Below are 26,357 nucleotides of genomic sequence, written 5' to 3'. Positions count from 1 at the left end.
TGCAACAAAATGGTGGTTTTAAGTGCTAAAGAGATATGAAGCATTGCCTCTTCATAGTGTGCTAAAGAGCAACAGCTGTATTTCATTTTAACTTGACGTGCTTCAGATCTCATATTCATATAGGTATTTAATGATCCAAACATGATGGTCCTATAGTATAATTACGTATATGAAGGCTCAACTTCATATGTAATCTTTTTAAAAAGATGCTTCAGTAGAAACCTTGCTTTGGTTCTAACAGTGAATAATCTCTTTAACAGTGGAAATGCTTTGGAGGGGTTGGAGACTATTGACCATGGATCTTGAGCACGGCTGATAATCAAATAATGTTATTCCTTCTTGACAGACTCTTTGCTTCTTCTTCCTTCCCAGTAGAGCCAGTACAAGGAGAACAGGTAGAGTGCAAGACAAACCATCAAATCATAGTGGTAAAGTGTTGCAGCAAACACAAGAAAGAAGAAGAAACAAAAGATTTTGCAACCAATCTCTTTTAAACCTGGAGTCTCACTAGACAGCATCTGTTCTTCAGTATTCTGGTCAGACATATCTGCAGAATGAGAAATGTTCTGTTTTTCATTCTGCGAGTCATCAAGCCAATTTAGTGTTTTCCCCTCAGTTATTAAATGGTGAGAATCAGAGCCTCTCCCACCAACTTCTTTGGTAGCCTTACTAATTGAAATTTCTGGCCTCAATGACTTCTCTTGCTTGAACTCTGCTTGATGGAAACATTGACCTATATTGCTTCCTCTTCCTTCTCTAGCAACGGTTGTGTCTGAAGTGGAAGGTACTTCTTTTCTTTCAGCTTCAGGAAAGAGGCATTTATTAATATGTTTCATTTCATTTGGCAGACTGAAATCATATCCTGACTCGGCAACAACCTTTTCAATGACTTTGAATTCAGAGTGAATATATGGATGGTCCATGTCCGCTGCGGAAGATGACAGTGGAGGGCTTTTATAGTGGTAACTGGGCATAGTGTTTGTACCAGAAGTTGGTGTTTTTGTTTGAGCTTTGACGGGCAAATAGGAAGGTGTTCCAAGGTAGCTCTCTTCGCTATAGAGCTCTGCCAATTCTTCACTGTAGCGATGCTTCTGGGCACTCTGGGAATATTTAGATACTTCTTCTGAATGTAAGCCCTGCCCCAAGCCTTCTTTCTTTTCTGCAGAAGAAGCCTTCACAGCTCTTTCTGCAGGCAGAATATCTCCAATGTCTGGTTTTGCTTTGGCACGTTTTTCCCTGCTACTGCATACAGACATCGTTTCTCCTTGCAGTGTTTCATGTACACGTGCATTATAAATATCTAAAACTGATTCCTTTTCAAATTCGGTGTCATATAATACACCCACTGTGTTGAGTTGACAAAGAGCATAATGTGAACCATCATTTCTCCCTTCATGTGTATCAAACGCTGTTTCCTTTTCCTCTGTGGGCCTGTCACTTAGTGCAATCTCTTGAGGTAGCTTAGCAATTACTGCTTTTTCACTGGCAGACATTTTTTCTGGAGCACTTTCTGATGTTGTTTTAATTATATAAGCTGTACCTGCCTCTGCTTTCCCTTTAATGCCGTGCTCAGAGACAGGAGACTTTTCACAGCTCTCTGCCTCTTGGCAGGTAAATAACTCTTTAGTACATGAGCTCTGAGCCCCTGCATCACCCCCTGCTGCCCACCGCACCCCACTATCTGCTCGCTTCCATGCCTGTCCAGTGGCGTTTTCTTCACTTTCTGTCCCTGTCAGTCCTCCTTTATTTCCATTCTCTGTCTTTCCTCTGTCTTTTAACCTTGTGAATCCTCTGTGTTCCTGAGCATCTTCAGCTCTGCTTTCATTCTCTGGCAAGTAAGCCCCAGGTCCTGCTTGTGCAGGCCTGGCTCTGTACTTGTTGTCTTCATCTGGCAGGAACGATGCACTGAAAGCATGTTTTCTGTGAGACTTGAAAGGCTTGGGTGCTTCTTCCTCTCCAATTAGTGCTAAATCTGCTATTTCAATGACTCTTTTCTCCTTCTCTGTATCAGTGTTATAATTCTTTTCTGACAATTCACAAACTCCTTTTTTGTGTGTATATTGGCTTTTTGTGGAATCTATTGAGACATCAGTGTATGCAGAAGTGTCAGTATGTAAATCTCCTTTTAAATGTGCCTGAACTTTGCTTTCAATCATCTCAATTTTTCCTTCGTTTTTGTCAGCAGCTGATGACAATGAATCCAGAGTTTGGTGAGATATTTTCGGCACTTGGTGCTCTGGAGCTGGATTAGCATTGCCATCCAGCGTTCCTGTTATGCATGCTTTTAATTGCAAGGATTCATCACGCACTGAAGAAATGGCTGCTGGTCTCATTTCACAGGCCTCTTTCGAGATATCATCCTCACTGATGAATAACCTCTCCATCATCTTACTTCCTGAGGCACTATCTGCTTCACCTCTTGTAATATCTGTGTGGCTCTCTCCTTGTCGGCTTGAGACAGGAGCCACAATATTGATAGCCTCATTCTGCTTTGTTCCAGGAAAGTATTTTGCCGATGAAAGGGTTTCACTGATACCAGTAGAATCCCAAGACTGTTTGCTGCTGTTTGCTGAGCCAGCAGAGACTTCCTTTTCTGATGGGTGACTATTATAACCTCCTATGGAATACTTAGCATTACCTTTTAATTCTTCTCCTATCACTTGTGAAGTGTTTTCAGATAAGGAACTGATAGGCACTGGGTGCCTCAGCAAGTCACTGCTTCTTTCTACACAAGTTAGATTTTTCTCCAGTCTTACAGTTTCACTTGGAAAATTAACTGGTTCTGTTGTGTCTAAATTCCTTTCATCTCTGGAAGAGGTACCTTTAGCTCCTGTGAAGTGCTGATTTAGCTGAAACAATAGAATAGAAAAGAATGATCAAAAAAGGCTTTACAAAAAATGTGCCAAATGAATGAGGCAGGATTTTGTTATGGAAAGTTTTGTTTTCTGTAACAAAGCTTTTATGGAAACGTGTTCCGAACCATTTGCAAAATTTGCATTGTATGTATTTTTTAACATAGGTAATGAGCTTTATGGTGGCGTTGAAAGGAGCAGGAAATAAAATAGAATTCAGAACCCTCTCTCTTTATTCATGAGTTCAGTAAGCTGCTAGTGCATTTTATACAAATTAAATCTGAAGAGAATATTCCCTTAAAGGGAGGCTAATTCATTCTCTGCACATTCGGTTCTAGGTTTGGAGAGAGAGAGGCATTGGGGAGGGGGAGGATTGGCACTTAAATGAGGGCAGTGATACAGTACATCAAAGCCTGGTAATGTACAGCATTGTCCAGTAAAACAAAGACACATTTCACACTGACAAATACTGTAAGGATTATCTTTGCTTCATTTCTCCCAGGGACCATTTTACAGGCTTCAAACCAGACTGATTTTAGACAATCTAGTAAGACATGAGTTGGAAATGAGATTAGTGAAGTAAAAGGCCAGAAACTAATCACTCTCCCTCCTAGCTCCCATATATCATATTGTATTATTCAGCTATGGCTGCTTGTCATTGCACTCTCTTTTCACTTTAGCATAGTCACACTGATAGCACTAGCTGATCAATTAGAGGCTAGCTTCTTGGGCACCCCTTTATGCATTTGCACTTGCTGTAGATACCCCCGTTACAGTTTCTCTTATTAATATGTTTTCTGCAAAGCCTCTGCAAACTATTAATAGTAAAACGTCACTCAAAGAAAAGTGAGGGAGCTAATGTCTCTGCAAATTCTGTTTTAATGACCCTCTGCCAACCAGTGCTCAAGTGTATTTGAGTTCTTCGGTGATGCCAACTGTCAGGATTTAACAGTGAGATGCCTGTGTTTTTTTCCCCTCCTCATAACTGACATTTGCATGATCTCAATAATTATATGCAAATCTTACGATTTCCCCTTCTTCTCACATAAGGCTCATGTTACTTGTCAACTGCACAGCTGTCTTGTGAGCCAATGCCTGTGCGTTTCAAAGATTTGGTTGTATTTCCATCTATTATAAGCCTTCATTGTTTAATTCATTAAAGAGCGCATAGTGCAAATTAACATCTAAATTATAGCTCCCCCTTCATTTATTGTACAGACAACCCTGGCAATTGATAAACAAACGGTTATATTTGATCCTGCTTTTTGTAACAGAGTGGACTGAGAACAACAAGGGATTTTGAGGTCCTCCTTTTTATGTTTCATCATAAAAGAAAAAAAAAGAGAGAGACAGGTTGACTTTCAGGCACTGAAATATCCCACAATAGGCAACAATTTTGAACTTACTTGGAGAAAAGGCAAGAAAAAAATATATTCAAATAAGAGGAATTTATTTTCTCTATTAATAAGGAAAAAAAAAAATGGTTCTCTTCCTCTCCTGATTCAGCATTCACATTTTCACAGGTGATAGCTGTTATAATCTGTGATTACAAAACTATGCACCCAAATGATTGTGAGCTGAGAACAGACACTGAGAATAATAAATTGCTGTATGTGTCTCATTTATTGCCATTTTTTCTTTCATACTGAAAAATGTAAGCCAAACCATAGACATGCACACAGACAAACCCAAATAGATTGAATGTTCACTCAGTGTAAAATTTATTATAACAAATTTGGTACCAAACGCTGATATAGAACGATGTGCTATATACATATAGGTATGTATTTTGTTCATATAGCACGTCACATACTTATGCTTTGAAAACAACTAAAAGCAAACAGTACCATAAATAAAAGAATTACACCAAATATAAAGCATTTCTACAAGAATGTACCTATCCCAGAGACTAGGATGAGAGATCTTTGAAATATTAGTCTTCTAATTCCTTCAAACCGTCACTTAGAGCCTCTGGTAAAGAGGTAAAAGGGAAAAGTCATTAATTTAAGACCAGAAAAAGTTGATGCACTATGCTGAAATCAAAGCACCTTCTATTGTCGAATCAGTTAGAAATTCAATGAAAGTACAGACCAAGGCTTTACATTTGTAAATTAGTACATCAGTCAGCTCTGTTAAAAGGGGGCATTTCACCAGCTTTGAAGCGTAAATGGATTCATATCATTTAATACTGTAGATATAATTGTATAACACTTACCAGCAACTCTAATTCTTTTTCATCATCTTCATGATCACCCTGGTTGTATTCTGCATTTTTATCTTTTATATTTTCATTAGCTGGTGCACTCTCTTTGTCTTCTGCTTGTGAACAAACAATCTCTGGGATGTTTGCATCTGAAGAGTTAACAAAAACACGCTTGAATAATTTCCATGGGATTATTTGTTACACTTCTTTAATTAACATGAACGCTACGAAAGAACTAATTAAACCAGGTGTAGTACCTGAAGTCCTTGAATTATTCCATATGTCACCATCAGATGTTGCCAATATTTCTTCTTTGCTGTTAAACAAAAAGAAACTTTCTGTGTTATTCTGCAGAAAAATATTGTTCTAATTGCTCTTAGACTCAGCTAGAAAGACAGCTGGTTAATTACACAAAATTTTGAATGCTGTTTGAAAGTCTGAAGATAACAGCCTTATCAAAAGTAGTTTCTTTGATTGACCTGATATTAACTTTTGGACAAAGAAAGAATTGGCCAAGAAAATGAAAATGTGTTGACCTTCAAATTACATTACAAAGCTGATGGGTTTTCCCAGGCCTTTTCTGAGAAAGCAGCACAGAGGTGATTAGATGGGTCATTGACAGGCGAGAGTAACTTTGGGGTCAGACAACAATCTGCAAAGATGTATGTTCACAGGAGACTGGAACTCTCACTTGTTTATATTTTTCAAATATTTGTGTACAGAGCTTGCTGGAAAAAGACATATTTGTAACCTGAAACAAATCAAAAGATTATCTCTGCGTGCATACAGTATAGATCCTGTTGCTAAGCTGTGGATGGCTGATAGGAATGAATTCTGCTTCCCTGAAGCCAATGCATTTTTTACTGTTGCTTGTGCTGTTGTGAAAACAAAGGTCAGCTCCAACACAACAAACACCTACAGAGAGAAGCTGAGCACCTGCTGTCCTCATCAGTACCAATGCAAAATGATAGCAGTTGGAATTGTCTGCTCATAGGGATGCAACATTTAGTAAAAAGGAGAAAAAATGTAAAAAGGATGCCACTTATATAAAATGTGAATTATTATGTCACTCCCAATGCTTTCACTATGAGATGGATTTTTTTTTCTGTAGGTTTTTAATTTATGCATTTTTCAGCGATCTGTCCCCCTGTGTTACTGAAAGTTAGTTTCTAATTTTCAAATATTAATCTTTTCCCCCTTCTATATTATTCTAGGGTGGTTTTTTTCCATTTGAATTGATATAACATTAACTCTGACATTTAAAATGCTTAATTCAGAAGGAGGATGCTAAATTTATACTTCATTAAAAGGTACTACACACTGACTGTCACCAACTTTTAAGAATCCAGCCTTTCCAGGGACTGCCAGACAAAAGCAGACAGAAGATCGTTCCAGTCTAGCATCTGATCTCTGACCCTGGCCACCATCCGATACTTCAGGGGGAAATGTAAAGTTCTTGTAGGAAAAGATATGGAATAATCTGAATCGCCCTATTTAATTTTTTCTTGGACTTTGTTAGACATTTGTCCTTAAGGCATCAGATTTAACACTCTTTCAGTGGTTCTTTTTTTCCCATTAATTGCAATAATGCTGAATATTTTTGTTATCCATATGAATGTCACATCACTTTTGAGTTCTGCTACATGTATAGCCTCCACACATTTTTCCCTCTCCTACTCACACCAAGTTGTACTCTCCTCTGCCAACAGCTGCTGTACTCAGAATAATCTGCATTTCATCCTGAAAAGGCTGGCAAAGAAAGGCCTTTAATCAGATCTGTGCATTTTTTAAGGTAAAACATCACTGATTATTACTGATTCATCGTTATATTTGTACCGTTACTGTTACATATTAATTTTACTCTTAATGTTATATGAAGAACCCTGTTTTGTTCCATCCCTTTGCAACTTTTTCAGCCACCTGTGTCCATAAACCTAGCCATATGGAGTAAGTTGGGGCTTAATCATGAGACAGATGCATACAGAAGTTTAGTTGCTAACGGGGTATCTGCAAAAGCCTTAAGTGCAGAACCAAAACTCTGTATAACACGTGAGCTGAGTTAGTCATCCAAAATAATGATCTCAAAACCGCATGGGCTGAGCAGAAGGTCTCCTACTTTTAGCCAGTGGGGGAAAAAAATCTCAAAGCCCTTATTTGAATGTAGATTCAATAGGCTGTAGATTCAGGGCTACCTGCAGCTTCTAGCTATGTGGATATAACTCTCAGGAAACAGAGGAGGCCTCTTTTGCTGCTAGACAGAGTCCTCACCTGCTCTTAAAGAAATGGAGTGTGACCCACTCTAGTCCTTCAAGAAGCACTCCCAGAAAAAGGGATGCCTGTATATGAAGTAATAGTCTACTATCAGCGGAGCATGCATACAAAATGCAGTGTCACACTCAACTTCAATCATTAGAGATTAAAAAATACACTGCATACACATCCAAAAACTACCCAAGTGACTCCTGCTCTTGAAGTTGGATGTACTAGCGTGACTCCTTAGCTTATTCTTCATTTCTAGAAGAAAAAAAAAGGAACTGGATTCTGTCCTCAGTTCCACATGCTTCTTATCCAGTGATTATTTTTGTTTTTGACAAACACCTTTTTGGTGTAAAATACAGATGCTGTTGAATAAGATTATTAAGGAGAATCTCTTTCTGAATGTATATAGCTGCTTTGAGGTGGATGCCAGAATGTGTCTTAGCTTCTTAGCCTTAGTTTCCTAAACACCTGTGCTCAGGCAGTTGTGTACATCACCCCTGTCATCACTGATGGGAGACTAACGCTTCTGAGGAGAGATTCGCTTCCTCTGTTTGGGACATCGCCAGTGAGATGGAGAGAAATATCCTTTGAAGGAGCTTTCCTCCCTCTGGAGGAACTGACCATAAAAGAAATCTACAGTGACTGCCTTAGGCTGAAACCAAAAGTTTTAGATAACTAAAATAAGCTGAACTGAATCCCACAATGTGACTCCAAATCCAAACTGGAAAGTAGCTAACGAGTTTTAGCAGCTGGGACTGCACCACATTATGTGTGACCTGAGCACCTCAGTTTTACTTGGCTGTGTTTGTCCTTAACCCTTGTTCAAGTATCATCTAAAGCCCTGGACCACAGGTTTCTTTTCACAGCTGCAACAGATAATAAATATCAATGATAATATAACCCCACAGCATGAATCCACAGCAAAAGAAAACAGTGCAACATTTCAAGGTTTCTAACATGACTTGTTTCTTGTTGCACTGAATTTTATAGAGATTGTTGGTTTGTAACCCATAATTTGTGCAGCTCTGTCCTGCAAATGCGTGGCTGCAGGGAAATTCAGTGCAACAACTGTTTTCCTTATTTTACTTCTACATCAGAAATATCTGTCCTCATATAATTATTCTAGTGGGAAATCTGAAATTAACCTAAATTGAGGATATTAATACTGCAGTCTTTGAGGATCACAGTACACATAAAACAATAGTAATTTAACAGCACTATTTTAATCCAAGGAATGTTATGAAGGTGCTGAGTCCATAGCTTGATATAACTTAAGAACAATCTCAAAGGTATATGTAGAGCTGAAAGAGTGAAATATCTCCCCAAAACCTATAAATATTGGCCATTTCAACAAACAGTGATAAATAGATAGGAAAAAAAATCTCTACTATTAAAACATTTAATCAGTTTTTAACACTGCTTTTCAAGAGTATCCTTTCTTCTTTGTTCTTTATGGAAGCTGTTTGTCTAGTTAGTTAAGTAAATTGTTAGAATAATTCAGATTTTGTGTTATAAAGTAATTAACACACTGCGGTTTTCAGGGATCTAAATGTACCTATACTGTGTATTGAGAGGCACAAAAATTTGTGTTCAGTTTTAAAATGTTTATTTTTACTTTTAAGTGAAACTAGATATTCTGACAAAATGCAAGTTAGTGCAGTTTGCCTCCAAAATAAGTACCTGCATACCTGCAGAAGCGCAGTTGGGTTTTTTCCTTCATATGAGCAGTACATCAGAAACTTAAGAATTTCTACCAGCTTCAAAAAATACTTTTGCTTATATGATTCACTCTTGATGGAACTACCATTCATTTGAACTACGTGATAAAAAGAAGTAGAAATGCAAATAGGCTATGAGTATTATTTTGCCTTTAGACAGAGTACAAAGCCAAAGCTCAGGCACTAGCCATTTAGTAGGACTGAGGGGACTGGAGAGTTGATGGACATTATGGAAAGGATTTTAACAATCTCAAAGTTATGTAAAATTTGCATCCCAGATAAAAATGTAAATTTGAATCTTAAGATGATCACCTAAAGATGTGAGGAGTAAGCAGAGAATATATGAGTGATGTATAAAAAATAAAAAATTAGATAACAAAAAAAGTATTGTTTTGTCTTCACAAGGTATTGGGATAAAGTAAGATATGGCAAGGGTTTGGAATTAACCTTTTTCAGTTGAATAGGATTTTTAGAGGAGAGGTTTGATCAAGACTTCAGAGAAGTTGTGTATAATTCCACAATCAAAAGACTTCTCGGAAGCTTTTTTATCCCAGCGCTGGCAATGGGACAGAGTCTCATTTAGAGGAACACTATGAGCAAGGTATAACTGATGGGAAAATAGATTAAGAAAATGGTATTATTTAATTCAGTCTGGGAGCAGAACTTGTTTAGATATGCTCCAGTTAAGTGAATCAGATAATCTCCAACTCAAAATAGTGACAGACCCAAGAGAGGAAATAACACATAGCTGAAATTCTTTTCTATTCAAATCTGTCATTTTGGTCCAGATACTTTTGTAACAACATCAGAAGACAAGGAAAAAGATTTAGGAAAATTAAAAGTAGTGTCTGGCAACTTTGGACCCAGGTGTCTTCAAAAAGTCTTCACAGTAGACAAAACTTATATGAGAGAATAAATACAGATAAATGGAAAATGACATAAAAGTGCCAGACTCACATGATAATATCTGTCTTTGTTAAGATTGCTGTATTTCCCTTGTCTAAAAATCAGTTATCTGATCTATCTGGACTTCATTAAAGCATTTGTTATGCAGCCACATGGGAAATTTATTAATTAAACTGGAGAGGAGGGAGATCAGAGCAGGAGCTCAGAGGTGGGAGAGGGGCTCGGTGCCAAGCAGGGCCTCACAAGACCGGCTGCGCCGAGCTGGCAGACGTCGCCCTGGAATTCGAGAGGACCAGCCGTGTGATCGCTCAGTCATTTTATTACAGACCACAGCACAAAAAGTCAAAGTTAAATTAAATCTGTGGCAGATAGGAAGTTGGGAGACATCACCATCACAGAGGAGGACTGAAAGAAATCTAAGGCCTGGAGGATCAGAATAATAGATAAGGGATGCACTTCAAAATTATGAAGTGCCAAATTATACATTTAGGGACTCGAAAGAGTTTCTTCTGCAAAATGAGGGCTCAGAAACTGGAAGAAACAGATGAATAGGGAAAATATGAGTTTGTTTTTGTTGGACAACATTTCCAAGCCACCAACAAGAACTGGTTGTTGTAATAAGGCAAGCATGATTCTCTGGTAATATATCAGGGAGGATATGCCTTGTAACAAAAGATTTCCAGTGATTGTTCATATCACAGCACCAGGCACTAGTAAGAACTCCTCACCAGTTCAAGAACTTCAGGAAAGATTATTTCAGACTGAAACAGGTGCAGAAGAGGACTACAAGAAGATGAGCAGATGAAAATCATAACCAAGGAGACAAACAGTTTATTTCTATTTTCAGTTTAGCAAAGTACAGTTGGAGAAGATAAATAAACGTCCTCTTTTAATAAATAATAAGAAGGTATGAAAGATATTAACCATCAAAACTCTATTAATATATTAATAAAAAGAGAGCCCTGTGGAAACTTAAAAGAAGATTTATAAGCATTAGAAAAGTACATCCTTTACCAATTTTTCAGTGAGAGTAACAGACAGACGAAACTGTGAAGGTCTCAGTATAGAAACATACTTTTGTGATTGGGCTTATACAATATGTTTCCCTAGGGATAAGACTTCATAGTCCCCTTTGCTCAGTCCAGCCCTATTTCATATACAGTTGTATGCCCTGAGAATTACACTTTCAGAAATGCTCACTTCACAGCAGGTAGTTTGGCCTTGTTTGAAATTGTTTGAGCCTATAGCCAGGAGCTGCTAATCTTTTCGTAATGGGTGGAGTGGTTATAGTTTGTTGTGGTTTGAATTCACACAAATATTTTGCAGACATTGTATCTGCATGTTTGTACAACCCGCCACACAATTCACATTGTTCTGTGTTGTATGCATTTATTCTGAATGCTTACATTGCAAGATATTTATTTTATTACATTAAATGTACCTGTAAAATTCTTTAAATTAATGCCACTTGAGCCATTTTATACTAGCTCTTATTTAAAAGAAAATGTGACAACACTGTATTTAGTCTGAAATTTAAAAAGTGTGGTGATGTAAAGACATGTAAAGTCTATATTTAAACAAGTATTTATTTAAAAACATAAATAAGAGATAAAAAAATGATGTAATTTTGTTTAAAAATCCAGATAAGATTAGATTGTCACTGAATCTTTCCTACTTCTAGTTTCTAATTCAAGGTGGATTCAAAATCAAAATGATTCTCTTCTACCCTGAAGTTGGGGTGAAGAATAAGAGAGGCTAGTAAGATCTAAGTGTTAACTAAACAATAATTGTTTTATTTTCAAGTCTAATTTCCAGATGTAAGAAGAGACTAATGTGGTATCAAAATTTGATCTGGTGCTGTAAATAGCCAGACTTTCTGAAGAATGATGCCATTGTGATGTAAACAACATATGAGATGCTTGAAAAGAAATAATGAAATGTGACAGTAATGTTTTAGTGAGAAGCAGAAGAGCAAAAAGCAAATTTGTGCAGGTAAGTGTCTGGGTTTGAGAAGTCATTGGGGCCAAACAAAAATCCCTCAGAGCTGGGAAGAGAAGTAAAGACTGGGGAGCAGGGGAGTTGGGGGGTTGAACACTGTTGATTTGGTTTGAGTATGTTGTGTATCATTAACAGCAAAAGGACTAAAAAAAATCAAACCATAAAAAATATTTTAAAATTTTATGTGTACATTATAAACAGAAAGCCTGTAAAATAGTTGGAGGAGTCAGGTTAAAATAACATTCCTGAGAAATGAAGAAAATTCTTTTCATGAGGATTTTCCACAGGCAGTACTGAATAACAGTAATATTATCTTCAATGTGGTTAAAAACCCACAACAGTTTAAAAAAAAAAAAAAAAAAAAAAAAACCAACAACTAAGAAAGAAGGAATTTGGGAAAGAAGTAGAAAAAGCCAAGAATGCATAAAGATCAAAATAAAACTTTAACATTTTATTAAATGTATGACACAATAGAAGACTGCTTTGTTGGTTTAGGTATTGTTGTTGTTGTTGTTGTTTCCTTTTTTCACTGATACCAGGCCTGTAAACAGTTGTTACTCTGGAAAATCACATTTAAAATATTGCACTGCTGATGTTAAAATACCAGTGGGACAGGGGAGTAAATATTAACATCAAAACATGCAGAGGAAAAAATGGGGAGAAAAAAAAGATGCCAGTACTGTACACAACAATAAGAACAACATCAAAAACTATAAGCTTGATCTTTGTGATTGTGGTGAAATTACCACTGGAGGTATACATCCCAGCCATCCTCTGGGATCTCAGCAAAAATCGTGTCCTGGCCTGTCTTTGTACAGCTCTTGAAAGGGATTAAGGATCCACCAAGAATCACAGTGTGTGGATCTCTGTAGCACTTTTCTAGTGATGAGTTCTCCATAATTAGTTCTATCTTCATCACTGAATATATGAACTGAACATTTAATGAGTAAAGATAACCTCATTCCTTGTCTTCATAAGACTAAGTCTAAAACTCACTATAGGGACAAATCTCCTCCTGGTTTAAATTGAAGCCTGTGTTATCAATTGTTGAAAGAAAGTAATGAAAACTTCCAGATTTTTTATGACATGTATATGTATATTAGTCCTAAGCCTCAGCACTGCCGGAGAATCCACAGGGTAGCTCAAGAAGGAGATGTACAACCTTGGCTTGAAGCTGCCTTTGTGCTTCCTATGGCCTTGCTTCAATGTGCCTCAGGACAAGCTAGGACCTTCAGTTAGCATGAAGATGACAGGGAGGTTGAGGATTATCAGCCCATGCCCATTCCTACACTGTTGAAAGAAGCAGAGAATTTCTAACCCAGGGAGCTGTAACCATTGGAGGGCCTCCAAACAGCCTCCCCACAGAGCAACGCTTTCCCTGCAGTTTCAGGGTGCTTGAAAGTCAAGAGGCCACAAAACACCTCCAGCAGAGGTGCATGCAGATGGATTCCTTTATGGGCAACCACCCATAAGCTGTAGAGAAGGATCGTGAGGTGCTCAGTCCCTGCAGGAGACAGGCAGGCTGCTGGGTGTCAGGGTCCAGCCTGCAACTCCAGGGCTGCCTGCAGCTTGCACCTGCCCAGGGCTGAGCTCCCTGCAGCTAAAGAGAAAGAGCCTTCGGAAAGCTAAGGAGAGAATTCGTTGCTGTTGCAGGAGCTGGTGCTTCTTTCTGACTTGTTTACCTGCATATTTTGTCTAAACGAAGGCAGAATATTATTTTTATGAACAGTATGCTCTCATTTGGAATTGACACTAATGAATGCAAGGCCTTTCCCCCTCTTGTTTGTACCATCAAATTAATTAGCTCTATTGTGACATCAGTATTTTTCTCAAGCAGTTCAAGGCTTGAGCATTTTCCTTTCTTTTTCTAAAGGGCATCTTCAGTGCCCTTTATCTACCATAAGAATCATGCCTCACTTGGATTTTTCACAACTAATGCTGTTTATTATAAAAACTGATTGTGATGTGAAGATTGTTATACTGTGTGGCAAATTGCCCAAACAATTACTGTAAATGCATAAGCCATAAACTGTACTGCCAAGGACACTGGTAGGTTAGCTTCTATAAAAGAAACAATTAGAGTCTGAGGTGAAAATAATAGAGATGAGATGACAGTTATTGAAAAGGCAGAACATCCAGTTTAATGTTGTAAATATAGGTTTGTGGATTACACTGATGGTTTTAAAGTGTTCATGTCTTATTGAATGGAATAGAATATTACATACTTAAGAATGGGACCGTAATTATTATTCCTTTTTAATTGTGATGTCTGATGCATTTGTGAGCAGTTGTTGAGAACATCCTCACATTATACTGATCCTAGTTCTAAATTATCATCCTGCTCCAAGGGTTTTCTTTTTTTTTTATTTTACTTTTGTAGCATTTTGTTGTTCAGGCTCTGTTCTGAACAAAGTATTTTCTCTTGAGGAACTCAGAGTGCTTAGAGGGTTACAGCAATAATTATTTCAGTTTCAGCCTACACACTTCACTGCTTTAAATCATCATTATAAGTTTCATCCCTCAGCAACTCCTGCTGAGACATTCTTAAACTCCTAAAAACCATTAGATAAGAATAGCTTATCTTTATAACAATTTGTATATAAAAGTATTGATAATAATTTGCTAGAAATTAAGGGAATATATTTTTCAGAGGAATCATCCAAATACACGAGAAGTTTTTATGCTTACTAAAGAATTTCAGTCATTTGAACAAGATTTGTTTCATATGAAGAAAAAGTATATGCACTGTACAAGAAGATGCATTGCCATAGACTTTGGAAAAAAATATTTTAAAAATATAAGAAAAGAAATACTACTATATGAGAACATTAAAGAGTCCTCAATTCTTCTAAGAGAGGACATAGGAATAACATTAATAACATTCAAATATTGAATCCTGTGGTGTTGGCACTTGCGAACTTGATGCAGAATTATGATTGACCACAATGACAGAGGTCCTGGGCATGCAAAATCAAAGCTGGGAAGAGCCTGTCCATGATTTGCAAGGACAGGACAAAGTGAGAAGCAGAACAAAGACACCAGCCAGAAAGAAAGGCCATCATTGTCAACACTGCAGCGAATGCAATCTCTGAAGTACCAAATCCATTAGTAGGTAGAAAAAAAAAAAAAAAAACAACACAAAAACAACAGTTAAAGTGGCTCTGAAAGAAAGTTGCAAGGGAACTAAGTGCTCAGCTGTACCACCTTTCAGGGAAATGTTCTAAGTCATTTTCAGGCTTTTACATATTGTTAAGAGGAGCTGATCTTAATGCTTGCACTTGAAGTAGGGGCATTGCAGCCCTTCTGGAATCCATTTGAGGAAGGCTGAAGCTCAGGTAGCACTGTTTCTTAGTTCTGGTCTTTCAGTTTGCACTCCTGATACACATCCAAGTTTCTATTTGCAGGACAATTCTATTTGAAAATATGGCCAATTCCTACCTCGGTAGTTTTGGCTTCAAATGATCCCTTTTTGTGTGTTATGTGTGCCTCAACAACAGCATTGCTACTGCACGTCAATTCAGTGTGCATACTGTGTGGGGTAGTACCATTGTCTTCTATTTCTGTTTAGTTTTTTTACGAGTATTTTAAAAACAGAAAAACAACAGAAAAAAATAATTTAAACAAACTGGAAATCAATAGATTAAATTGTTTTGATTAGATTCTAAACCAATTGAGATTACAAGGGAAAAGATTCAGAAATTAAAGGAAAAACTGCAAAAGAACAGCTATAATTGAATGACTGTGTGAACATTAACTACAAAATACAGATTTCTTTTTTAGTATTATGCCATTACAAAAGGTCCTATTAGAATAAAGCTATATGTAAAATCAGAACCCTTATTACAAATCTAGGCCAGATTGATTTTCTTATGTGACCTTCAACTACCAACAGAGTTAGAGAAGGCTCAATCTAGTTCTTAGTAAATAGGTGTCACCAAACAAACAGGACTGACACTAATTAGCTCCCTTGTTGATAGTCAGGACACAGAGGGTAGAGGCATGGAGACAGAGTGACCCGTTCATCATTAAGTGGTAGGTGAGGGTATTTGCACACTGGAATGACTGTGGTTTGCAAAGCAGCTACCACTTTGAAACTATACTGTGAACAGAAGACTGTGTTATCAGTTTAGAAACCCTCATAAGCAGTTTGAACAAAAATAGAGCAAAAAAAATCTCTATTTAAATATATGAAATTTAAGAAAGAGAACATTAATTAGCGGTATTTTCCTACCTAGAGGAAATACCTCTTAGTTTTGGTCGTCTCATCTAAGAAAAGGGGCTGAAACCAGAAAAGAACAAAATGTGGGCCTGGGAAAGGACAATAAAAGACTGCCAGCAGCTTCTAAAAAAGGAGAAACTGGAAAAAAGTTTGAAAAGTGAAAAAAGATGTTGTGGATAAGTGGTATACAGTATGATGATTAATAGTACCTAGGGGGACAATTGATCAAGAGAGCAGCTGTGAGGGAATTTGAATGTTGTTTTTTTTTTTTTTAAAGAAAATTCCCAGTAGGATTCAGACAATGTTTGTAATAAACCTATTTTTATTAAGATTATTGGATTGGTGCTATCCAGGGGATTATATTTTCCAATTACTAATATTTTCATTTTTCAGTCTTAGTTTATGATTGAAGCAGGGACATAGGTGGCACAGAACAAAATGCGTTGGCCTGGTTTGGGATGAGAATAATCATAGCCTCAAAGCAAACAGAGTCCCAAGAAATTAGTCTTTATTTTCAAGCTCATTAAAAAAGACCTTGAGTTTTAATAGCAAAACATTTGTACTTTTTTTTAAAGTACAGTTGAATATCTGTCCATTTGAAAAATTTATTGCCTGTATTCTGAAATGGGAGCAAAACTCCAATTTGGTGCCAGATTCTAACCTTTAACATAGCCAAGTCTACCCTCAAATCTCATTACTATAGATACGAAGAATACAGAAAAACCCACACATAAGTCTCAAATTAAGCCACAGTAACTACGAACAGGAAGACCACAACTTTTGTCAGAATTTCTTACAACTCTGTCATGATTGTATGTTGAAACCAGTAGGGATGACTTGCTGCAGAGCTGTTTTGTACACAAATAGGTCAAAAAACTAATTTGGTTCCTCCACAGATCGGGCTTGATACTTCAGCAAGAAGGTTTTTTAAGGAGAGATTCCCTTGGGTAAGGCTAGAAGATCTATTGACAACTCCATTGTGAATTAGCAGTGCAGCACTTTGCTACTGGGGTGACTATCTCCAAGGCCAAAAAGACAAAAAAAAATGACTCAGGAGTCGAGTTTCCTAAGGTCTAAGCTTAGGCTGAGGCTTGTCTGAAAGGGCCGTGGTCAAAGATTAAAATGATGTTGTAGAAAGGTTTTAGAGGTAGAGAACCTCTGTTCTTTTGCTTCTTTTTCTCCCACTGCTTTAAAAGATGCAAGGAGAAACATCAACAAGTCTTGCATTTCTCCCAATCCTTATCTATTTAGGATAGCTCACAAAGGAAAAAGACCTTGCATTCTGTGGTATATAGTCTTTCCCTGGATCTTAGCTAGGGAAAAAAAGAAAAAAAAAGGAAAAAAAAAAAGAGCAGTCCTCTACCAGCACGTCAGGGGACAGTCATTTCCTAAAGGCTGACTGCAGTATGCTGAGGCACGTACACAGGAAGATGACAGATGCCTCAGAGATAGATGGCAGTCAGGTGAGGCTAAAGCACAGACTGCCACCCTTGGCGTGAACAGAATGGGTGACCACAGAAATCCTTAGTCAGTCACTCTTGAGAGAGTTCTCCTATGCTCTAAAATTTGGAAAGCACTTCTAAGCTCAGTAAATACCCCAACAGGCTTAAATATTCAGGTGTTATCACAATAAGAAGAGACTCGTATAACATTTTCTTCCATATGTTTTCTTACTGTCACAGAGGAAGAAGGTCACAGTGTGATGCACATCAAGAAGATCTGAATGTAATCTAGTGGATATTAGTACAGACTTATTGAAGTCACTGGGAAGAGACAAAAACTGACAAATTCCACAACCCTCTGTAATATGAAATGATCAAGGCTTGAACATCTTACACTACTAGCAGCCATAAACTTTATTATGGGAACAACTGTTATGCATCAATGCAAAAGTTACAGGCAAATTCACTCGGTACACCTAAGTGCAAAGTACAAAAGAACAGCCAATTTTACCTAGTCTACGTGCACTCCTTACAGCAGCACAACATTCAGTTGCATAGTTCCGTGCTCTTCAGTACTCTTTAGGGCTGTTATTAGTAACCAGTAGTAATAAATCTTTTGGGTTTACTGTCAAGAGTATCAGGTGGCTCCACAGATCAGGAGGAGAGTGGAGACACAGTCAGAAAACCAAGCCCCCCATTATGCCTTGGCATATCAACTAATATTTTCGTGTGTGTCACTGAAGGCCTAGGGATCAAATAGCTATTTCTAACATGCTCCCTCAGTGTTAAAAGGTCTCGGCTCTTCCTTTGCCCTGAGGCAGGGACTGCATTTAACTTGCAAAATACTTGTTTGGGCCATTTTTTTTTCTATCTTTTGTGACTGAAAAAATAATCCATTCATAATCCATATAAAAAATATGATAGGTGATTAGTTCTCCGGAGTTACATTGTAGCTGAATCAATTGCTTCAATTTTAGAGCTGGATCACGGCTTAAAGTTCATAATCAGAACAAACAGTTCAGATGACACTTAGTGAATGCATTGATTAAATATGACTCTGCCTCTAGTGCTCTCAGTTAATGTCTCACTGACTTTAAACATATTTCCAGGACTAACATTTAGCCAAGACAAGGTGAATGTGATTGAACAATTTTTTTTTTTTTCCAGTTGAACATTTATGACCTGCAATACTGGAGAGTGGACAGAAGACAGAGCACTGAAATGTTCCTTACCAGCCAGAGGCAATTTACAAAATAGGTATATAACTAAACAAAAGAATCACTGAACAGTGGAATACAGGATTTCCTTTAGCAATGTATTTCTATTTGTCCAAAGGTATGCCACAAGTATGACTAGCAGGTGTCTATTTACCATGTGCATACCTTTCTCATCCATAACTTCCACCTGTTTCTTCTGCATTTCTCTGATAGTGTTCAAAACTTTATGCTATTATCTTAGATATGTATCCTTAGAGTCTTTAAGATATTTCATAATTCAAATATTAAGTGTGTCTGGATTTTGAAATATTGTGATTAGACAGATAGAAGAAAAGCCATCTCAAATTACTGAGTGTAGTTACTTCCTGACCAGGTAGGATTGTTCCCTGTAGAATATTTTTCCAGTGGTTTATCTTAGCTTATTTTAAATGACTTTGGAGAGTAGGTCTGTAGCAGTTTCCTCAAAATATAAGTCTACAGAAGTATTTCCTAACATTCAGCCTCAGTTCCACAGCTTGCTTTTATCCCTCTTGTCTGAATAATATATTTTAAATCATCTTAAATAATTATCCTATCTCCCGAATAATCATGCTCCTGAAGTACCTTGAGAATTCTTACTTTTGTGCCTGTGTGCTGTCAGCTTCTACAACTGCCAAAAACTAGCACTGACCAGGAGGCAAGAGAAGGGCTCGGAATACTAGATTAGATTCAGCAACGGAGGACTTCTGCTTTTAGCTGGCTCCCTGTGAATGGATAGCTTTTCTAGCAGCTGCTCTCCTGGTAAAAACAGAGATTGCAGTCACTTCCTAATAATAGAAATAAACTTTAGTCAAATCCCATATCTGTATGCTGATCAAGGTGTAACTTGTGACTTGAGATGCCAGAAACAACCTTGAAATTAAATAGTAGTACATAAAGAAGACGCATGTTTTAACACCTCTCTCCTTTTCCCTTTCTGATTATGATGTGAAATAATCAAAAGAACAAGGATTAAAAGGGAACATAATTTAAATGCCGTATTTTAAATGGACCAGCTGGGAATAATACAGTTGTTCCTCATAGCAAAATATATGCAAAGTTAGTTCCAAATGTCTTCCTCAGAAGTCCTAGATTTTTAACGGTTTGTGGAAAAGGCCAAGAGGAGGTGATGCAGAACTGCATTGATCAGGACAACCTAGACACAGGCTTGCCATCTACCTGTGGAAGACTGACTGAGCACAGCGCAGGCTTGCCAGGCTGTATCATAGAACCACTGAGTGGCTGAGGTTGTCAGGGACCTCTGGGTCCATCTGATCCAACCCCTGCTGCAGCGGGGGCACCCAGAGCAGTGTGCCCAGGCCCACGTCCAAATGCCTTTTGAAGATCTCCAAGGAGGAGACTCCACAAACTCTGAGCAATCTGTGCCAATGCAGTGTCACCTGCACAGCACAAGAGTGCTTCCTGGTGTTCAGAGGGAACATCCTGTACTTTAGTTTGTGCCCATTGCCTCTTATCCTTTCACTGGGCATCACCAAAACGAGCCAGCCTCCGTTCTCTTTGCACACTCCTTCCAGGTATTTATATGCATTGAGGAGATTCCCCCCATCTTCTTCTTCAGGATGAACCATCCTTTCCCAGCTTCTCCCAGCACTCTCAGCCTCTCCTCACAGAAAATGTGTTCCAGTCTCTTTACCATGTTCATGGATCTCCTTTGGACTCTTTCCAGAGTGTGTCCATGTCTTTTTTGTACTGAAGAGCCCAGAACTGAACATAGCACTCCCGCTGTGGCCTCACCAACACTAAGCAAAGGGAAGGATTGCCTCCTTTGACCTGTTGGCAATACTTTGCTTAATACAGCCCAGGATATCATTGTCCTTTTTTTTTTTTTTTTTTTCTTTTCTTTCTTTTTGTCTATGTGTGTGTGTGTTGCAAAAGTCATTGGTGACTCACGTATCTATATCTTCCTTCAGCAATATAATTCCTTTAACTTTCCATCAGAAAGCAGATGAGACTGGAGCTGAAGGCAGAAGATTACATGTACACAGAAAAAAATCTCTCACTGACAATTGCATTCAGTATTTATACTTCTGAAACCAGCTTTGATGGACTACAGGCCAGGGGTTTTTAATCTCTTCCTTCCTATCGTGCCTGGTACACAGAGCAGCTCTTGTACAAAACATCACCCAGTTTTATATTCTGTTTTAAAGAGTCATCACAGAGGAGAGTAAATTGATGTAATACCATTCGGGTAAAGGTACAGTCCAGCAATTATTAAAAAGCACAGGACATCAAAGTGATACACCTGTAGGCTGAAAGAACTAAAAGGGGGTAACTCTAACAGTTATGAAAAACATACTAGCTTTCCCTTGCTTCTCAGAGAACAGGAGTCCAACTATCCATTTTAGCCTTTTGCGAAATGTTCCTCATATTCCTCACACTTATCAGCCATTTTCCTGGTGCTATCATTTCTGCTACTCTCTGGACAGATGGCAAATCAGAACCAGGCACCAAAATAGGGCTCAGCGTCACCAGTGACAGGGAAACAGTTTGCAGGTCGTTATCACTGTGCCATGCACGTGCACCATGATTTACAGGGGTTTGCTTCATGCAACACGTAGCCAGTCCTACTCTGATCAGCAAATGGAGGAGGCTGTGTTCCATAACATAATCTTGTGGTACAGTACAGTTGATAAAATTCAGTTACATTTTTCCACTTGTTCAGATGTAGTTTATATGACAGAAATTCGAATTGTATTCTGACAGAAGCTCTCTTTTTTTCCAGTAGCAGCTTTCAAATCTTTGGGAGTCAATTTTTTTTTCCCCCAAGTATATATCTGTGAGTATTTATAATTTAAATGCACACTTTCAGATAGAGTAAAAGGTAATGTAACTAATTCAAATATTATTTTTCCAAACTACATTTTGTACCTGTGAATCTTTTCAGGATTTTTGGAAAACGACAAAAGCTGTTAAAATTTATGTTGAAGAGAATTTTAGCTTGGAAAAATACAATGAGAGGCAAATATTTTACGAAAGTTTTTCATGTCTAGACATAGAAACCAAGGCAAATGAAACATGGAATGAATAGGCATGTGGTTTTGATCATCTGAATCTAAGTACCTTTCAACATTAATTAGTGCATGCAGAATTAGTTTTGCCTTTCGCTATCAATTTTTTCAGGTGTGACTTTTGAGAGTTGAGTGCAGTTTTATTTCATTTTTAAATAATTATGTCAGAAGCCATCTGATTGCCCTTATTCACACAGCTTTGTCCTGGCTCATGTTCTTAAGGGCAACCGGGCACAGTTTCATTGTGTTTCCTCAGTAACTTCCTCTAAAAGTGCATATTATTCCTTTCACTTAACTAACACAAATAATCCCTATTAATGACATGTAATGAGCCACACAGCTATGCCCTAGAATGGATCAGACTATCTGTATTAAAAAAAAAACAACCATAATTCTTGAACAGTCCTAGTTTTATAACTTAAGAGGTAAATCACTTATTTTAAGAGAAAGGATAAATATCACAGAGCTAAGTTTAAAAAAAAAATGATAACAGGTTTCTAAAATTGAGCAAGGGTCCTAAATAAATGCTGTTTTTAAATATCCTTGTATCTAGGTTATTATAAAGAAATCATCAAATTAGGTGCCTACTTTGTGGACATGAACAGCAATATTCCTTACCTGGGTTTTCATTGTGTGATCTATTTATAAAATTATTGCTTCTCTGTATATTGACTTGCCTTGCTGCAGCTCCTAGGACAACCTAGTAATGGTCCAGCACCCCACTTTACTAAATGTTCTATATACATGCATTAGAGGATATATACACTCTGCAGAGTTTATAATTTGAGCGTAGAACAAGAGGTGAGAGAGACAGGCTGATGGAGGAAAGCAGGGAAACAGACAGCACTGTTCAACATGATATGAAGTAGTCACAGCACATCAGCAGCTTCACTTTGCCAATTTTGGGGAGTTTGTTTTTCTTGAGCTTTTTTATAGACATCAAAGCAAAGAAGTTTTAATGAGGGTCTGAAGGAGAATAATGAGGTACTTTTGCAGATGTCTGCAGGGTGTTCCTCCTCACTCAAAGGGGCAACATGTACAAAGACACTTTGAAAAACAAGTGAGCAATGGAGGTTGGCATCTTAGTTCCTTTGAAACGAAAGTCCCTGATGCTGACCTCATTTACACTGGTGAAAGCTGTAACTCCTGTGAAGTCAATGAAGTCCCTGTAGCATAAAATTGGTCCTGGATTGCAATCTGCCAGAACTGTCTTTCAGAAGCCATGGCGACCACTGAAACCTTATTTCAGAAATACTTTCGGCTCATTTTTGAATTTATTCTGAGGTATATTTACATCCTTCCGCCACTAACAGGTCTTGAAGGTGTGTGTTAGTAAGCATTTGCCAAAAATGTGTAATAGAATTTAATGTAAACAAGAATATTACTTTTCTATCGCAAATTGTCATGTGTGCACATGAGTATATATGAACAAATATGCATGTGCATAAATGTATAGGTACACATGTGCACACAGCACACACATACATACATTCCTCTGCATTCTCATGTGGAGGGATGCAACTTCACATCTTTGGTAGGGAACAAGGTGATTAATTTTATGCTAAGAAATAGCATGTTATCTCCTTTCCTATTTTTTACATATCTCTGTGCCTAAATTACCTATGATGCATTCATTATATACATGCAGAAGAGTGGTTTCAAGATTAAATATTGCTACAACCTACACTAACACCAAACATGTCACTTTAGAGTTTTAAGGGAATTAAACAATTTGTCACCACTTGACTTCAACTGCCCAATTGTATCTAAATGTGCAGGTCAGACCCAAACACAGCTGGAAGCCCAGGACCCCTTAAATGAAGACTCAGCCATCTGTGTCCATCTCCTCCATGTGAGCTACCTGAACTCAGGCTGAAATCACACTGCCTGCATATGCCTGCGTTATCTGATATCAAGGCCCTTCTACAGAATACCTCAGGCTATCTTATTTACCCTGAGTGCATCAGGTGACACTTCTTGAAGGACAGAAGGACACTTCTTGCAACGTACAGAACCAGGCACAAATGTCAGGATCTGGCCGCACGGTAGGTAAATGTGTCACTCCCTCTTCTCTCACGTACAAGGATATTCCCTGGGGAAACATCAGTGGGATGGCCCCAGAGAGGGCCTGGGGGACATCTCTTGGGAGAGGTTTGTGGTCTGGCTATGAATCTGGGCCTTGGGTTATCCCAGGGAACTGGTCCTACATTGGGAGGTGATGCAGACACTAAGTTGTATTGCATGCATCCTCTCACAAGCAATCAGAGCTGCCAGAGGCTCTCAGCACAGCAAACTTGGCCTTCAGAAGTAGAAAGGGCAGGGAGGCTCAGCTGGGGGAAGCCCTGGAGACCTCCTCACTCCTCAAACTGCAACCACTGCTGTGGTTTTATTTCCCCTTCCCCACTAGTTCAGTTCAGTGGAAGAGCACAGGCAGTTAAAACCTGACAAATCAAACAGCACTGTCTTGGTAAGACTACAGGAACTAAATACGCAACATAAATTCAGTTCTGGGAGCAGAGGACACTGCAAGTAACATATCTAGTTCTGCAAAATCTACAGATTTATAGGAAAAACACTGAGCAAAAACCTGAGAATTAGATTTTCATGATCAACATTTCTCTACTTACAGAGAAGAAAGAAAAGGTGTTAGAAACAGAGTAAGAATCTAAAAGATGTTATTCCTGAGCTTATTATCTCTTTACATGGGGCCAAGTTATATGTTAAGTACTGCCACTTTTCAGTTAGGAGCATACTACATTTAATTGATGTATATATACTTTTTAATTTGCTATAAACTATGCTTTATAAATCTTTATTCATTTCATTTTGTGAAATAAAAATATCAAGAAATGGAAGGCAGATTTGCTACTTTAAGGTACCACTTACAGAACAGACCAGACAATTGCAGAAAAGTTTGTACTTGGCTATTCTAATTGCAGTAGGACCCTTCCTTGAATTACCAGCTTCCTGAACCACTACTGTCATTTTTCTTTTTGGTGAGATGTTGAGAATGAAATACAAAACAAATTTTGTGAAAATCCAGAATCACATTTTTTGCTGTTAAACTCCTGTAGACTTACCAAGAGACTGAATATGAAGTGTTTTAACAGTACAGCTACCACTAGAACAAACTAGGCTTACCAGCTCACTGGTGTCAGCTCAATTTATATGTTTCAGAGATCAAAATCAGTGCACTGCACATAATTTGTAGTCCTTCACATTGCTTTCCAAATGAGTGGCATGCTTGTCATGGTATTAAAATTCTGATGTTTGCTCCCCACCAAACTGTCTACAGAAAATTCTACCTGATATATTCAATAATTTTCTTGAAAAAAATTCTTATCCTCATTTATCATTTTTAAAAAGCAGCATTGGAATCTTAAATCCAGCAACCACAATTAGAAAGTTAGAATTAGTCAACTCTATTTTAAGTTACCAAACGGAGAAGACGTAACCTCACCTGCTTGGTGCCGTCTTTAAGCAGCCTTTAAGATGTCTATCAGCACTTTCTCTGTGTGGTTTATTATCCAACTTGGGCACAGTATCTTTCTTGTGACAAATCAGCGTGTAGTTTTTGTCGTCGTTGTTTGCCCAGAAGGTACCAATCGATGTTTCATATCGTATACAGAATTCCACTTTGGCTCCATCTCTCTGATAAGGAGGCACCAAAGAAATCTTAAAGCAGAACTGGTCAGTTTCACTGCCACAAGAATTAGGCATGAACTCTGCTAGGATATCATAATAACTGACCCAGTCATCCAGTGTCATTCGAACATACACGAATTTTTCAAAAGATACATTGAGGACTCGTATAATGCCGTTCATACAGGTAATCCCAGGCAGGAACACAATTGACTCCAACAGTACTTTATGTTCTCGCACTTTTTGCAAAACTTCTTCTTGGGAAGTAGGTAATGTAAATAGCTGAGTTAAAAAAAATTCCTCTTGAGGGAAAGCTTCATCTTCTAAGTCATTGTTTTGTGCTATATTTGGAATTTCCCAGGTATCAAACTCTTTAACAGACACAAGATCAAACCCAAATGCATCAGCAAATGAAACCTTTCTTGCAATGGTGGTAGGGGCATCTGCCTCCTCTTCCTCTGAAGAAGCAGAATTCCGCCTTCGGGGAAGTGGAGAGAAACGGTGTTTAATGTCAGGTTTAACATCTTCATCTTCAGAAAAGTAATCGTTTACAGTAGGGACTTCTAATAAGTTAGCCTTGCTAACCTGACTAGGTCCTTCGAAAGACTCCATTGGGCTCTCTGATATAAACTGAAAGAGAACTGTACAACTAGTAGCAGCTGATATTTGAGACGCTGTGATCTAAAACAAGGATTAATGTTACAGTTGACATTGCAAAAGGGACTCAGACCTATTAATAGATGCTGTGGTGTGTCAGCTATGTTGGCTTGTTTTTAATCTGATAGTATTTGATGTTATAATTTCAATCATACATTTCTAATGCTTATTTTGTGTGGTTCTGTGTGCTGTGAAGA

The 26,357-nt window shown here is 37.9% G+C and overlaps 1 protein-coding gene across 1 annotated transcript; it reads right to left on the bottom strand.

Annotated features, from left to right (window-relative positions):
• Positions 1-16: 16 nt before the first annotated feature.
• Positions 17-26,130, bottom strand: PPP1R3A (protein phosphatase 1 regulatory subunit 3A). The gene is made up of 4 exons (XM_031615942.2): positions 25,322-26,130; positions 5,313-5,371; positions 5,068-5,204; positions 17-2,849 (listed from the first exon to the last, which is right to left on the bottom strand). The coding sequence occupies exons 1-4, from the start codon at positions 26,113-26,115 to the stop codon at positions 330-332; spliced, it is 3,510 nt and encodes a 1,169-aa protein (XP_031471802.2). The 5' UTR covers positions 26,116-26,130; the 3' UTR covers positions 17-329.
• Positions 26,131-26,357: the final 227 nt, after the last annotated feature.

This window comes from Phasianus colchicus, chromosome 1 (assembly GCF_987193195.1).
Source record: "Phasianus colchicus chromosome 1, bPhaCol1.hap1.1, whole genome shotgun sequence".
NCBI lineage: Eukaryota > Metazoa > Chordata > Aves > Galliformes > Phasianidae > Phasianus > Phasianus colchicus.
The sequence above is the reverse complement of the archived record's forward strand: the minus strand, read 5'-3'. Positions and strand labels throughout refer to the sequence as shown.

What these genes read in the sequence shown, in the direction of transcription:
- PPP1R3A (XM_031615942.2), bottom strand. Translation starts at nt 26,115, where the DNA reads ATGGAGTCTTTCGAAGGACCTAGTCAGGTTAGCAAGGCTAACTTATTA. An exon ending in TTAAAGACGGCACCAAGCAG is followed by an intron (nt 5,372 to 25,321) that starts GTGAGGTTACGT and finishes TTTGTTTAACAG; the next exon opens with CAAAGAAGAAATATTGGCAA. An exon ending in AAAAAGAATTAGAGTTGCTG is followed by an intron (nt 2,850 to 5,067) that starts GTAAGTGTTATA and finishes CTATTGTTTCAG; the next exon opens with CTAAATCAGCACTTCACAGG.